The 13,894-nt window shown below is 55.6% G+C and overlaps 2 protein-coding genes across 2 annotated transcripts in view; one reads left to right on the plus strand and one right to left on the minus strand.

Annotated features, from left to right (window-relative positions):
• The window catches only part of MXD1 (MAX dimerization protein 1), a 10,657-nt gene extending 881 nt beyond the window's left edge, over nt 1–9,776 (plus strand). Inside the window, exons 4-8 of the mRNA XM_010562927.1 lie at nt 2,574–2,748; nt 3,960–3,989; nt 6,598–6,712; nt 7,590–7,749; nt 7,837–9,776. Of these exons, the coding sequence (XP_010561229.1) occupies nt 2,574–2,748; nt 3,960–3,989; nt 6,598–6,712; nt 7,590–7,749; nt 7,837–8,027 (671 nt within the window). The 3' untranslated portion in view covers nt 8,028–9,776. The remainder of the gene's footprint in view (nt 1–2,573; nt 2,749–3,959; nt 3,990–6,597; nt 6,713–7,589; nt 7,750–7,836) is intronic.
• GCK (glucokinase (hexokinase 4)) overlaps nt 1–13,894 on the minus strand; it is a 251,262-nt gene that overhangs the window by 55,060 nt on the left and 182,308 nt on the right. The gene's annotated exons all lie outside the window — the stretch shown is intronic.

Here is a 13,894-nt window from a genome sequence, read left to right on the forward strand (position 1 = left end):
ACGGGGGGAGTGGGGCAGGGCTGGCGGGGGGGGGAACCCTCCGGTCACCGGGTGCTTGGGATATGGTACGGTGCTGCTGTCGCAAGGTGTCTGGCCGGGCTGGGTGGGGGACGGGGACCCTCCTGTCATGGGGGGTGCCCAGATCCGGTAAGGTCCCGCTGTCACGGGGCGTGTGGCCGGGACCCTCCGGTCACCGGGTGCCCGGATCCAGTAAGGTCCCGCTGTCACGGGGCGTGTGGCAGGGCTGGGGGGGACCCTCCTGTCACCGGGTGCTCAGCCCCGATCCTGCTGTCACGGCACACCCGCCAGCCCCAAGGTCCTCCACCACCACCCTGCCACCCCTTTCCCCTTCACACTTCCATCAAGAGATTCCCATCGGCACCGCCTGCCCCCAAATTCGGATCGACGAGCGCCAACCGTGCCGGGGCCGGTGTCTGTTCGGAACATCCCAGCGAGACGTGAGGGGAAACCTCATGTCTTGGGCAAACTTGGGTACGGAATGTGCAATCGTTTGACGTGGCGGATGGGTTTGCTGAAGGGAATGTGGAAGTTGAGCTTTTGATTTCAGGCATGCGCCACCCAAACTCGGGAAGTGAAACCACTCTCAGTCCATCAGGATTCTCTGTAAAGAAAGCAAAATTTTTCTAATACGCTTTTGGCTGAGGGCAGAGTTTTGTTTGATGCTTAAATTAAATCACCTAGTCCTGCTTTCCTTTGAAAAAAAGGAAATTCCTTAATTATCCTCCCCGAAATCCATCCAGAGCCTCAAAGCAGGTTACTCCTCACTGATGTTAAATACACAGCCCGTTCTCGGGAATTCTAAAACGCCTTTTGTCCGAGTTGAAGTCGGCTCCAAGCAGCTGCGTTGTTTTGCAGGAGCGAGTCCCACCTGCCCGGGGTTTGTTATTTTTTTCGGGGAGTACTTAATTATGCCTCCCAGGCCCGTGGATTAATTGCTTAACGCTCCCCGTGTCTTGTTTGATTTGCTCCCTCTTCTGTTTTGTACAACAGAAACGGCCACCTTGGAGCTGGCGCTTGTGTCACGGTGCAAACCGGAGTCGCCGTGCTGACTTCTTTCTTTCCAGCACCCATCATGGTTCGTTCAGTCGCTTTAATAACATTAAAATCACTTGGGTCATCATTGAGGTGAAATCAGCTGACTTTCGGGAGGGCTGGCTCCGGCACCAGGACGTGCACGTCCAGCCCTTCGAAACGGCTACGAGGGAAACTTAGTCGGGCAGAGAGCGAAGCCTGAGCAGGTTCATCCCGACACGTCACCAGCAGCCGATCGCTTCCTTTCTCACTGGCCTATTTTAGGCTGTTTGCCCAGGGAGGAGCAACGCGGCGATGTCACCAGATATGTCACATTTTCCTGGTTGGGAGCAAACTCATCTGCATGACGCAGTGACAGCTGACCTTTGATATCTTGCCGTAACAACAAATAATGCCCGGAACGCCCCAAGATTTTTGTTCGTACCCTGAATCCTGGTGTCTCCCCGAGCTGGGGTGTTTCCGTCTCCCTCCCACATGGGGGTTTTAGGGCCATCGGGCTCCTCCCATTGAAGGAGCAGAAGGCAGGTGACGTCTCCCGGTCCTGTCCCAAGCAGGCTCCCAGTGAATTTGTTGGTGTTTGTTGCTCCTGCACACACTCTGAATTTCCTTTTCGGCAGATTTGGAGCTTGTTCTTCACTTCAGGTGAATCAGGACAGCAGAACAAAGGTCTGTGTTGTATTAAAAAGGGAATGGGTAGCTGCAGTGCGTGTCGTTACCTCCTTCTGTGTTATGGTCTGTAGAAGAAAAGACCGGGTTTCGAAGGCAACGCTGGCAATCAGCTGAAGTTTTGGGGCTGACAGGCGAGGTTTGAGTTAGTGGGAGGCGCGATCAGCGGCTCCCTGGGCATGAAGGCGCTGAGAGAGGGGTCTGGGGGCACACGGCGAAGCAGTCTGCCAGCCCCAGGGTGAAGCTGCGGTTCCCTCTGGTTCCCTGTCCCCTTTCATTTTATCTAAAATTAAAGTCCATCAACTAAGGAACCTTTTTCTAAATATTAGCGATTGTGGATACAACCAAAAAAAAAAATCCATGCTAAGAAGGATTTTGAAACAAAGGCGTGGACGAGGGGATGAATTTGTTATTAATAAAAGCATAGTGGTGGTGGGAGCCTTCATCTCTGCCAGTACTGATGCTCAAAAAGGATTTGGCTTATTTATGATCGAGGGTAGAACTCGGGCTCGCTGCAGTTCGTCACCTCGCGTGAGGTTTGCAAGTGCTGTAGCGAAGGCCTCGGTGTAAAATGCGGGACTTTTATCCAGAAAAAAGTTTAATGGAGAGATCCCACAGGAGCCAAAGACCCAAGTCCTTCCTGGCTGTTTGCAGATGCTCTGCTTGGGAGAACTCGCCATTCCCCTGCATGTCGTGATAACGCCTGTCTGTTTAAGTGAGGAACGTCTCCACTGGAATCAAACGTTTTTGGACTTCTGCAATCGCCTGCGAGCGGGACACTGGCCTTTGGGAATGGATTGCTTCAACCAGCCCCACCGCAAAGCAAACAAAAGGAGCCAGGCTAAGGTGAATCTCATCAGAAAGACGGGAGGAGGGCCGCAATGGTGATCTGTCGCAAAATGCTGCTGGCGAAGCGAAGAAGACCCCGGCGAGTGTCTTCGACCGGTGCGTCGGTGGCATCCCTTGTTTATCCTTTGGCGTCAGGGCCTGGGGGAAACCGGTGCTCCCAGAGCCGATGGGGGCTTCCAGGTAGGCGTCCTTATCTGAACAGCCTGTGGGTTTTCCACGTCTTTTAAGTTTTCAGGCAAGTAACAATGTTTGTCCTAAATTAGAGTAGTTGGCCTCTCGAGCTTTTAAGGAGAGTATGGGCTCTTCCCCCCAGAGCGTCGGTCCTGGTGACATGGGCAGTGCAGCCTCGTGTAGCTGTCCCAGGTTTCAACGGAGAGAAAAGTAGTAGTAGCTTGTGTTTTCGGCCTTTTCTTAGCTTTGTCGAAATTAGGAGCTTCAGGGGAATTTGTAAATGGACTCAACGCCTGCCTGGGGTTCAACATCACGTTTGCCATCTCTCGTTCGGAGGTGCGAAGCCCTTGTTGGATGTGGGGAATCTTTTCTTTACACGTCATCTTCCTGACAGCTCGCCCCAGTTTTGCCGAGAGACGACTGGCTGAACAGCGGAGACTGGCATGAATGTCATTGAGACTTTGGGGGCTCCCGGTTGCCATCTTGTATGTCCGGCGTGTCCTGAGCTGGTTTGGGGATTGTGGCATGACACGTGACTGCTCGGATGCTGCGCAGCCTTCGAAAAGCAGCGTGCTTTCCCCAAAGGTGGCACCAAGCACTCGAGCTGTCGGCTCCTGTCTCTTCAGTATCTTGCAGATACTCCTCTTGCTTTTTCTGCCCTTCTTGTGCAAGAAGTCTTTAAAAAGCTGCTTTAAAAAGCAGCTCTCCAGGGCACCTGCGCTGTCCGAAAACCCACTTTCTTTCCGATAGAGGCTCGGTTGCAGGTTTGCATTGAGATAGAGCAACTTTCCTCCCCCTGCTCAGAGATCAGCCCTTCTGCTCTGAGCGTGCGGTGGCTCTCGGGGCTGCCGCCGCTTCCCCTTCTCCACCACGAGCCCGGGGAGCATTCGCTTTTGGATGGCGTGCGCTGACTGGCATCATGGCACTGATACAGCTGCTTCTTCCGAGTGCTCGTTCTAAAACTTGACCCTCTCCACATTAAAATCCCACCTTACGGTTTTACTGGTCCTTTTATTGCCATTTATCCGGCAATTTCTCTGTTGCACCAGACCATCTGCGTCCCTTCTGCCATTTTCACCGTCCCCAGGGTAACAGGCAGCTCTGAAAGCCCCCGAGGTTTGCAGCTTTTCCGGGGAGCATTTACTAATGCCACGTGTTAAGCCTAATTGCGGTGTACCTAGTCAGACAGAGGAGTTAATAACTTATTCTTTCTTTTTCAGGTCGACACACAACGAGATGGAAAAGAACAGGTGAGTGGTAGAGGCTTTTTAGGAGCCGGGTTTGGGTGAATTGCTGCTTTTCCAGGGGTTGAGAACTGGGGTCAGGGAGCCGAGGCGGCGTTGAGATGGGGAGCAGGAGGGAAGGGATGGGACGGCTGGATAAAGTGGCTGCCGAGGAGGTGCCTGACGTTGCTCGGACTTGAAGCTTTCCCTGTCCTTGGCTGCTGGAGCAGCTGTGCAATGAGAAGGTGGGAATGATATTTATCTCCTCTGCCAGCGCCCGGTTCGTTGGTGAAATCCCAAGCAGCGTGCCTCCCTTCATCCTACCTCTCGACTTGCTAGCAAGAAGGGTTTCAAGCCCTCTGCTAATTCCCAGGGGCAATCCCGTGCCGATGGGATGGCCGTCATCCTCTGCTCACCCGCAGTCGGCATGTAGGTACGTGGCCGGAGCCGTGCCTCCATGTAACTGTGATTATTTGTGACAGACCGGTGTGGTCTTTGTCGTCCAGCTGAAAGATGGCTTTGTGTCCTTGATACGCTGCTCTTTTTCTCGGCGTGGCTTGGACGCAGCTCAGATCTTGCCGTGTCTTGCTGCAAGTGCAGGATTGGTGTGAACTCGGTCGGTTTGATTCTTAAGAGGCAGAACTGCCCGTGTCCCAGGTGCCATGAGTTAGAAAAGGCCAGGGATGTTTATTTCTCATTTGAAAAGACTGAGAAAATGAGCATCTGATTACTTCAGGCTCGCCTTGCGTCCCTCTCGCCTTGTTTAAACCAAAGCCATGTCGAAATCTCGTTGGTAACATTGCACCAGCGAGCGCAGTAAATGCTCCGTCTTTTCCGCCCCTTCGAAGAGGCTGGAGAAATGAGCTTCTCTCTGGACAGAGATTAAGCGCCCCTTCTTCCTTCGCTCCTCGTTAGAGATACCTTAATCCCATGCTGTGGCAGTCAAGCCGGTGAATCTTGGCCTCGGGCAAAGTTTGCTGCTTTCCCCCCCTGGCACGAGGAACAGCTTGGCTTGATACGGGGAGGGAGAGCGATGGGAAGACAGATACCTCACAGAGCGTGAGGACAAGCGCAATGAAACGAGCTGATGGGCTTGGAAGGTGTTTTGCCCAGGAACTGAATCCTTTGAGGGTTTTTTTCTTTTATTATTATGAGCCAGTGGGATTTCGGGGGGTTTTTAAGCACAATGGCAGTTTCGGCTGGGTGAACCGTGGCAGAAATGCGCTTTTATAGATGCTGTGCCTCTAACTTCGAAGCGGAAGCCCCAGTTTTGACTCCGGTGTTGGCGTTGTGTAATCCAGAAAGTTGCTCGGTGCTGGCCGAGCGGGGCGGGTTGCTGCTGCGCTCCCCCCTGTGTAACTTCTGCTAGGCGGGGCAGGCTGTTTTTTTCCATTCGTTGTTTTTCTGGTGTGAACGGCCAGGGTGACAAGGCTTTTTTTTTTTTTTTTTACCAGAGGTAGCTGAGGATTTCAATTTTGCTGCCGCAGCCCTTGTGAGGCTGGGCTAGCTCCTTATCCGCAGGTAGATCTCGCAGTTAAATCACTTGTAAGCCAGCACGGCACGGTCGGACAGGTCTGCACCGCTCCGGGCAGCTCTTCCTCCCCCTCCTCAAGAATATAATCTTTGCAAAGGCTCATCTTCGAGCCTGTCAGTGTTTGGGATTTACCCAAAGAGTAAAGACCACACGTTTTGTTTGTTTTGTAATTGAGAAGGTACTTTGTGTAGGCAAATGCCTGTTTACGCCTAGCGCGCCCAAAACAAGATAGGCAGGTACTTGCAAAATCCCAATTTGCAGCTGCCTGTGTCGATCGGGTATTTCAAAGGCAGGTGTTGCAACCGATGCCCAAGAATGTGACCTAAATCTTGGGGTTGGAGTGCCAAACACGAGGGAAATGGATCCATGCTGGGAGCATCTCAGTTATCGACAGGTAAAGGGACTTCCTCGAGCAGCCAGAGTTTCCCTCAGCAGTGGTGTGCAAGTAGTAAAGCATTAGCCTATGTATTAATGCAGACAAAATCTGGGTGTAACACAGGGAGAGAGGGGTTCCTGCCAGGCTCCTGTGCCAGGACAGCTGAGGAGCATGGTGCTGCTCGGGGCTGATGTTCCCTTGGGGACCCGGTTTTGTTTTGACCGGAGTTGCGTGTGCCAAGGAGGTGGATCCGAAACTGGCCCGTTCCTACTAAAAATAGGGAAAGGAAGTGTTCCCAAGGGACACGCTGGGTTTACAGCTGCGTGGTGTCAGCCCGGATGGCTTCAGCTGTCGGTGGAGCAAGGCGGTGGCTGAACAGCATCCCTGTGGTGAAGCTTTTTAGTAGGAGAAAGACCAAAATCGGATACCCTCGCCCAAAAAGTCGAGGTCTTTGGCAGCTCCTCGCCAAGCAAGCATCCCGACAGCCCGAAAGGTGCCGACAGGGTTTTGTCAGTGGGGTCAGCCGAAGCTGGAGTCAGGGTTTTCAGAGATGTTCTTTTGTCTGGCTGCAGTTCTCTCCCAGTGCATGGAAGCCGGCAGAGGGTGGGAAGGCATCTGGTTTGACTTGGCTTCCAACCACTCTGATTATCTGCTCTCACAGGGGTGAAATGCTGCTTGGGAAGCGGGTACCTGAACGCTCAGCGTGTTGTGTGATCTTCTTACAGGCGTGCCCATCTGCGGTTGTGTTTGGAGAAGCTGAAGGGGCTGGTACCCCTCGGACCCGAAGCCAGCAGACACACCACGCTGAGTTTACTAACGAAGGCTAAATTGCACATCAAGGTGAGCGTGGGCTCGTTCGGTGCCGCTGAACCCACCTGCTGCAGGAGACGCAGTAAGTCGGGCTCCATCGCCATCGGGTGGGTACCGAGCTCGGCTTCGAGAGCAGCACTGGCACACGGGGCACAGGGGCTTCGTGGTGTCTGAATCCTTGAGCGGGGTGAAGGCAACGGCCGGGTCGGGACGTTGGTTTGGGAATACCAACGGAGGTTAATGCTGTCGCGGGTCAGTATTGCCCTTCTTGCACTTGGCGCGGCGAGTCCGTGCGATTCTCCTTATCGATGGGCTCGTAGAGGGTAGCCGCGCTGCTTTTCTGCGTTGTACCCTACACCGCAGCAATGCCCAGAGGCCTTGGAGATGAGACTGGCTGCAGGATTGGAGGACAGTTGCTTTTTTCCTTTCTTTTCTAGAGTATTTTCCACTTCGCTCTTTGTCCTTCAGACTTTGACTCAACAGGGCTTTCCTCGCTGGGTGTATTTAAAGCTTCACGAGCCGAGAGATAACTGGGGGAACGCTGGCATCGGGCTGCATTCAACTCCCTGATTATCAAAGGCTGGGGAAATATATAAATAGCTGCTCATATAAATGGTTTGGAGGGGGAAGCGTCCTCTATGTGCCTTCTCCGGCAGCCTCGGGCCAGGTCCGGAACTCTCCATTCCTGGGCCAGATGCCGCACCCTGCTTTGATGTCCCTCGGCTTGCGGGAGGATAAAGTTGTGTCCATACAACTCACGTGCTCGACGTCCTGAGCGTGTTGAAGGCGGGGAGCCCCTTGGTAGTTGGTAGCAGTCATGTTTAGAGGGCTCGGGTAGCGAAAGCGATGTTTCACGCGTGGCTGGAGGCTGGGGAGCTCAGGGTGCCTTCTCTCTCATCCTCTGCAGAAGCTTGAAGACTATGACAGGAAAGCCGTACACCAAATAGACCAGCTGCAGCGGGAGCAGCGGCACCTGAAAAGGCAGCTGGAGAAGCTGGGGATAGAGAGGATAAGGATGGACAGTATCGGCTCCACTGTTTCTTCGGAGCGCTCCGACTCGGATAGAGGTGAGACCCCCGCGCTCGGGGCAGAGCGGGGCCGGCTGGTGAGAGGTCTGGCCTGTCGCGTTGTAACACTAACCGTTCCTCTTGCAGAAGAGATAGACGTGGACGTGGAGAGCACGGACGACCTTCCCGCGGACCTTGACTGGAGCAGCAGCAGCAGCCCGAGCGACTCGGACGAAAGAGGGAGCCTGCAGAGCGTCTGTAGCGATGAGGGCTATTCCAGCTCTGGTGTGAAGAGGTTGAAGTTGCAGAGCAATCGCAAGCCTTCTCTCGGTCTATAAGAAGCAACTCCCTTAGCTGTTTCACCCGTCGCTCTTTCCCTTTTGGATCTCGTTAGGTAGCACACCGGACTGTCCCACCATTCTCTTGCACGTAAGAAAATCTTAACGTACCGCCGACCGAAATGAAGCTGAGCTTTGCCCAAGTCCCAAAACACCATGTCGGGCTGCGGGTGGGAAGCTGCTCCCCAGAGCGCCCTTCCGCTCGCATCTGCCGGCTTCTCTTCCCGCCTGGAAACTCTTCTCTGCGAGACCGTACATTCCAGCCACATTTTGAAGTGCCCGAGAATATTGCAGCAGTAACAGCAACCTCAAAAGCCCTCCCGTGGGTTTTTTGGCTTGCTGTCACCGCCCAGTATTCTGGCTCTACTCCGCATTTGCCCGGGAACATCACATACCCGATAGTCGGCGGCAGGGCCCAAATGTAGAGTTTTTGGGTGAGGATCTGAAGGCGAAGCCAGCCTCTAGCATAGTTTAGATCCGGGAGAGAGTGGAGGCAAGTCAGCGATCGGCACACGGAGTGTTTCAGCCGCGTCGCATCTCGGAATTGCACTGCGAGCCACCGGCACGTTAGTCGGAGGGCTCCTCTCCGCCGACTCTAAATATTCAGGGTAGTAGCGCAGCCATATGCACCCCAGCCCAGCCCTGCCATCTTCCCAGAGCAGGAGCCTTACTGGCAGGGGGAATGCCGTTCGGGGGGGGGGCTGTGGGGCTCGGCAGCCATCGTCCCCCCTCTCGCAGAGCTTCAGGTCGGGCGCCTTCAGTCTGGGAAGTTTTCTGTCCTACCTAAAACCAAACGGTCCCCGTCCCCGTCCCGTGTGACATCCCACCTCCTGCGTCACAGCTGCACATCGCTGTTCTAGGCGAGCGCTCCTGGAATTTCCTTTTCACGCTTCTTGTCTCGGGGACAATTTTTTTCTACCTCGGAGAGATGAACAAAGATTATCTCCATCCCTTTAGCACAAAAAACAAAGATGATGCCTCATCTGTTTTACAGAAGCGATGCCCGGCCCTGTTCAAATCCATCGCGCAACAGTTTAGCAATAAGCCGACGGTGAGCGGGAGCGGGGCAGCCTCTGGCCGTCGGCGCCCGAGGGGACCCCACGGATCTCAGCGGCACGTCCGAAGCACTTCTCTGCCCGGTGGGGATCTTTTCAGGCACTCAAACGGGCTCGCGAAGGATTTCGGTCGCCGCCTTAGGGACACAAACCCGAACACGCCAAGAAAGGGCCAGAGCCCTTCCCATCGCCCTGACAGCAGGGCAGGGCGGGGTTCTCACCTGAGAGCAGACGGAAATGTACAGAAAACACGCGAGCTATAAATAGTATTTATTCATTTTTCTATGAAACCGATGTACTGGAGATAACATTCTTACGACTTTCTGCTTTTATAGATGTTCTGGAATCTTTGATATGTAGAGATCTGCTAAGGGAGACGTTTCTTTTCCCCTTGAACTCATCGAAGGTCTTTTCCACCCCCTCAGCAAACCTCCCGCTCGATCCCCATCGCTCGATCCCCTACCCTGACCAGCTCCCCCCGGGCACCCGGCAAGGCCCTGGCATCCGGCGAGGAGCCGCTTCGCTCTTCAAGGGCTTTTCTTAGCGGTGGGAGACAAAACCAGGCGTCCCCCCGTGCCTGCAGTCTGTACAAATCCCTTCGGAAAACACGGTCGCCAAGACGTCGCTACTGCAAAGTGCGAGCGAATGAACAATGTAAAACTCAATTTCTTTTTTCTTTTTGTTTCGTTTTTTTTTTGTTGTTATTTTTTGTTTGTTTTTTTTTAACATCCCTAAATCGATTTTTGGATCATTTGAAGTCTTTGAGAAGTGAGAGGATGGGAGACGGGGTAGCGGATTGCTAAAATCTCCGAAGTTTCAGCTCTTTTTGCGCATGTTAGGTTTTAAAAGAGAGAAAATCAAAACCACAAGGGATTTTTTATTTTAAAACAGCCAGAATTTTCCGATGTCCAACAGATTCACACTGACCCGCGGCTTGAATGCCATTAGCATTGGTACGCCTGAGTCCCGGCAGCCAGCCTTCAGCGTGCAACCTCAAAAACTCTACGCTTTCAAAAAGAGGAAAAAAGAGCAAAAAGATGAAAAGCACAGAGAAAAAGGAAGTGGAATATCAGCACTTTGAGGCCGGTGGCTCTGGTAGCCGTTTGCCGAGAGCCCTCCCTCTCCCTCTTCCAGAAACCGCCTCGGGAATCCCGTTGAAGCCACGGATCTTTCTACCTTTGAGCAGGGAAGGGTGTTGGGAAAGCACCGTTGGGGTTAAATGGGAGATAGAAAACAGTTGACTTTTGGATGTCACTTAGACCAAGTCTTAAGGTTTCGATTCGGCATAAATTATTATTTTTTTCAGTGTTGTGCCTTTTTGAGTTACTTCTGTTAGTGAAACGCTGCATGGGGGTTGCTCCCCCCCCCCCCCCCCTTTTTCTTTCTGTCCCGAACTAATAATTGTCGGACCTTTGCACTGTTGGGATGTGCTCCTCTCCAGCCTGAGGGCGAAGAGAAACGGGAACCCTACAAAATGATGCACTAACCTGGAACGAGGCTGGAAATCCGGTGGTTGATTCCTGGCGAGTGGCCGGGACCATTTGCGGCGACTTTTGGTCTCTCCAGGTCCCCCCTTCGTCAGCTGAGGCGCCCAGCGGCTGTGCCAGCCTTTTCCTGGAATTCACTGATCCACCAGCATTCCTAAGAAATAAGCTGCAGGAAGGACATTTTTGTAGATTGTGATTAAAAAAAGGGGGCGGGAGGAGCCGCTCACGCACCCCGCGTTTACGACAGATCGTTGCACAGATGGGCGTGAGTCGAAAACACGCTTTTTTGGGTTGGTTTTCTTCTTTTTCCTTGTGGAAGGCAGATCCCGAACCGCCGTCCTGGGTGGCAAGAGATGGCACCCACCTCCAGGCAGAGAACGGGAAGCTGCCGGCAACGGAGCTCTATCCAAAACGTGCTGGAGCTGATTGCCGCCCCGGCGCTTTGCTCCCCGACTTTTCCCCCCGTGTAGCAATAGGTTCAGGCATCGCCTGCCTTTGCTTGCTCCCCGGGAAGCGTTGCATCCTCTCTCTGCCATGGCACCAGCCGAAAGCCACGAGCTTTGTTTCATCCTTTTAATTTATCCGGCATAGTGGCACATGAGCCGTCCGAAAACATCTGAGCCAGAACCATCTGGGCATTGGTTTGGGGGGGTGGGGGGTGTGGCATCTTTTAATTGCGCTTTTCCATCTTTTCTTTTCCTCTCGTTTCTTCTTTTTGCTTCCCAAGAAGAGAACCCGCTCCGGCATCGGCTTTATTTTGGGCAGTCGAGAGCCGGGGAGCGGCAGATGGGAGAATATGAGTTCTGTTTCCAGCTGTTCGGTTCCTGCTGTAAATACCACGTTGTCATTCTGAATCCTGTGTCAAGACCATCTAATGGTGCTTTTTATTACAGTTAGCACACGCATTTTTAGAAAGTATGTGTTTTAGAAGACCTTTGCTGTGTATATGGATACTTCTGTATTGTTCAACTGTTAGAAAATAAATTATTTCATTACGAAAGAGAAGCGTGTGCCTCGAGAAGTGAGCAGGAGGCTCCCAGGGATGTCACTCAGAGGGGAGACGCCAGCGGGGGTGATCTGGACCCCCCGGGAAGGCAGAGCCCGGCGGCGCTGGCACCTCGTTGGCATTGCTTCTATTTGAAGGGGGGGCCACCTCCATCCCATCCTTCCCTGTCCCATGGCCCGAGCCCCATTTTTGGCACCTGATGGGGCAGAACTTCACTGCCGGGAGGGGTCCAGGGCCCCCCAGCCTCCCAATGGAGGGGGTTTGCCCCACAGTCGAGGGTCCCTGGGCAGGTCGAGCTCTGGTTTTGGGTGCGGGTGCCCCTGAGCTGGGGGGGGGCCCCATCCTGTCCCTGGCCGCAGCCCCTGATGCCATGGCAGCTGCTCGCCTTGCAAATGGTGCCGGACAGGCATGGCCAGCACTGACCCGTGTCAGGGCTCAGCACCCCCCCGAATCCATCCCCTCACGGTTGTCCTGGATCCGGCCACAGCTCCTCTGCGGAGCGGTGCGGTTTGCAGGCAGCCATGGGCAGGCTCCGTCCACCGCCGCATCCTGCACCATCCACCGGCACCCCCCGTACTCGCCCTTCTTCCCACGGGCAGCGTCCTCCATCTGCACCCACCGACTCCAGGCAGCAGTTCGCATCCTGCGGCCTTCCTGGTGCATCCTGCCCTCAGCAGCCGGCATCCTGCAGCCAGCATCCGGCAGCTGGCACCCACATGTGGCATCCTGCATCCCCCATCCTGCGTCCCGCATCCTCCGTCCCGCATCCTCCATCCCACATCTCCCATCCTGCAGCCTCCATCCCTCATCCTGCATCCCCCATCCCGCCGTGCCCCTGGCCACCCTGTCCTGCACAGTGCCAGGGGCTGCTCCCAGGAAGGGCCCCCCAGCCCCGCCGTGCTGTGGGGGAGATGGGGGCTGCCGACCTTGCTAGGGGTCCCCAGCGCCAGGACGTGGCTTTCCTGGGATGGCGATGGGCCATCCGTGGGGGGGAGATGAGGGGACAAAGAGCAAACACACACACAGCCCCCCCACCCTGGGAAGGGTGCCTGGGTGCAGGGCTGGGTGCTAATGAGACCAGCTGTGCTAACGATGCAATGACTCACAGCTGCTGGGGGCTGGGCCCCCCCAGCACAGCTGTGTCCCATTGGGGGCCTGGGCAGGGCCCAATCCGGCAGCCTTTTAAACCCCTGTGGGGGCTGCTGGGAGCTACGGGGAGGCCCTGGGTGCTGAATGGGAGGCATTTGAAGAGAGCTGCCTTTGAGGGGATCCCATCCTGTGTGGGTGCTGGCTTGGAGAGCTGCTGGGGGGGGCACAGCACCAGTGGGTGCCCTTGCCCCCCAGGTGAGTTTGGGGGGTGCTGTGTCTCCATCCTGCTGTGAGCAGGGGATGTCCCAGTCGCTGGGTGCCCTCCAGCCCTGGCTGTTAGTTTAAGCCCCCCCTTTCAAGCCTGGACTGCCCTTGGTGTGATACCCCCCCGCCTGGGGGTTCCCGGGTTGTTGCAGCCCTCAGCTCTGCCCCCTCCCGTGGTGGGTGCAGGGAGGCTCGGGGCACCCAGGATGTGTGAATTTTTTATTTTTGCAGGTGCTTGTGTTGGTGGAGAAGTGGAGCCGGGGGCTCGGATCCGGATGTTTATCTGCAGGTGGGTGCTGCGCCCCCCCCCAGCCCTGTTGTGGGGCCGAGGGGAAGGTGAGTGGGGGGCTTCGGGGGGGTCGCTGGGCTGGAGTTTGATGTCTTTGTGCCTGCGTGCTCTCTTCTCTTGCAGGTGGAGCTCGGAGCTCGGCCGCCGGGCTCAGCCCCGGATGAGCGAACCCCGGGGGTTCCGTGCCCCGGCAGAGTCGGTTTGTGGAGCCGCTCCGCCGCGGGTGCGGGGGGCCCTTCGTCTTGTCCCCCAGGCAGCAGGTGACGCCTGGGGGGGCTTGGCCCTGTCTTTGGAGCGTGTGCGGGGGGGTCCCGGGCGGCCCCCCCAGCACGCGGCGGCCCCGCGTGTTTGTCTTTCAGCCTCGCGGGTGCGTGTCCTCGGCTCTGCTGGAGGAGGGATGGATGAAGTGCGGGGTAAGGTGCCTCTGGTTCTGCTGGCCCTGGCTGGGGTGTCGGTGACCGTGCCCTGGGGGGCTGTGTGTTCCCCGGGGGGGTGCTGGGGCGCACAGCCCCAGGGGGTGCTGTCTTTTTTTTGTCTTCCAGGACGTGGTGCGGCTCCCGCAGCTGAGGAGCGGGCGGTGGGCTCCGCAAGGTGGGGAGACCCGGGTAAGGACCCTCGGAGCCCCTGGGGGGGGGTGGCGGTTGGGCGTTCTCTCCCTCCCCTCTTTCCCAGGGGTG

Source organism: Haliaeetus leucocephalus, unplaced genomic scaffold (genome assembly GCF_000737465.1).
Source record: "Haliaeetus leucocephalus isolate CR32 unplaced genomic scaffold, Haliaeetus_leucocephalus-4.0 Scaffold162, whole genome shotgun sequence".
Lineage (NCBI taxonomy): Eukaryota > Metazoa > Chordata > Aves > Accipitriformes > Accipitridae > Haliaeetus > Haliaeetus leucocephalus.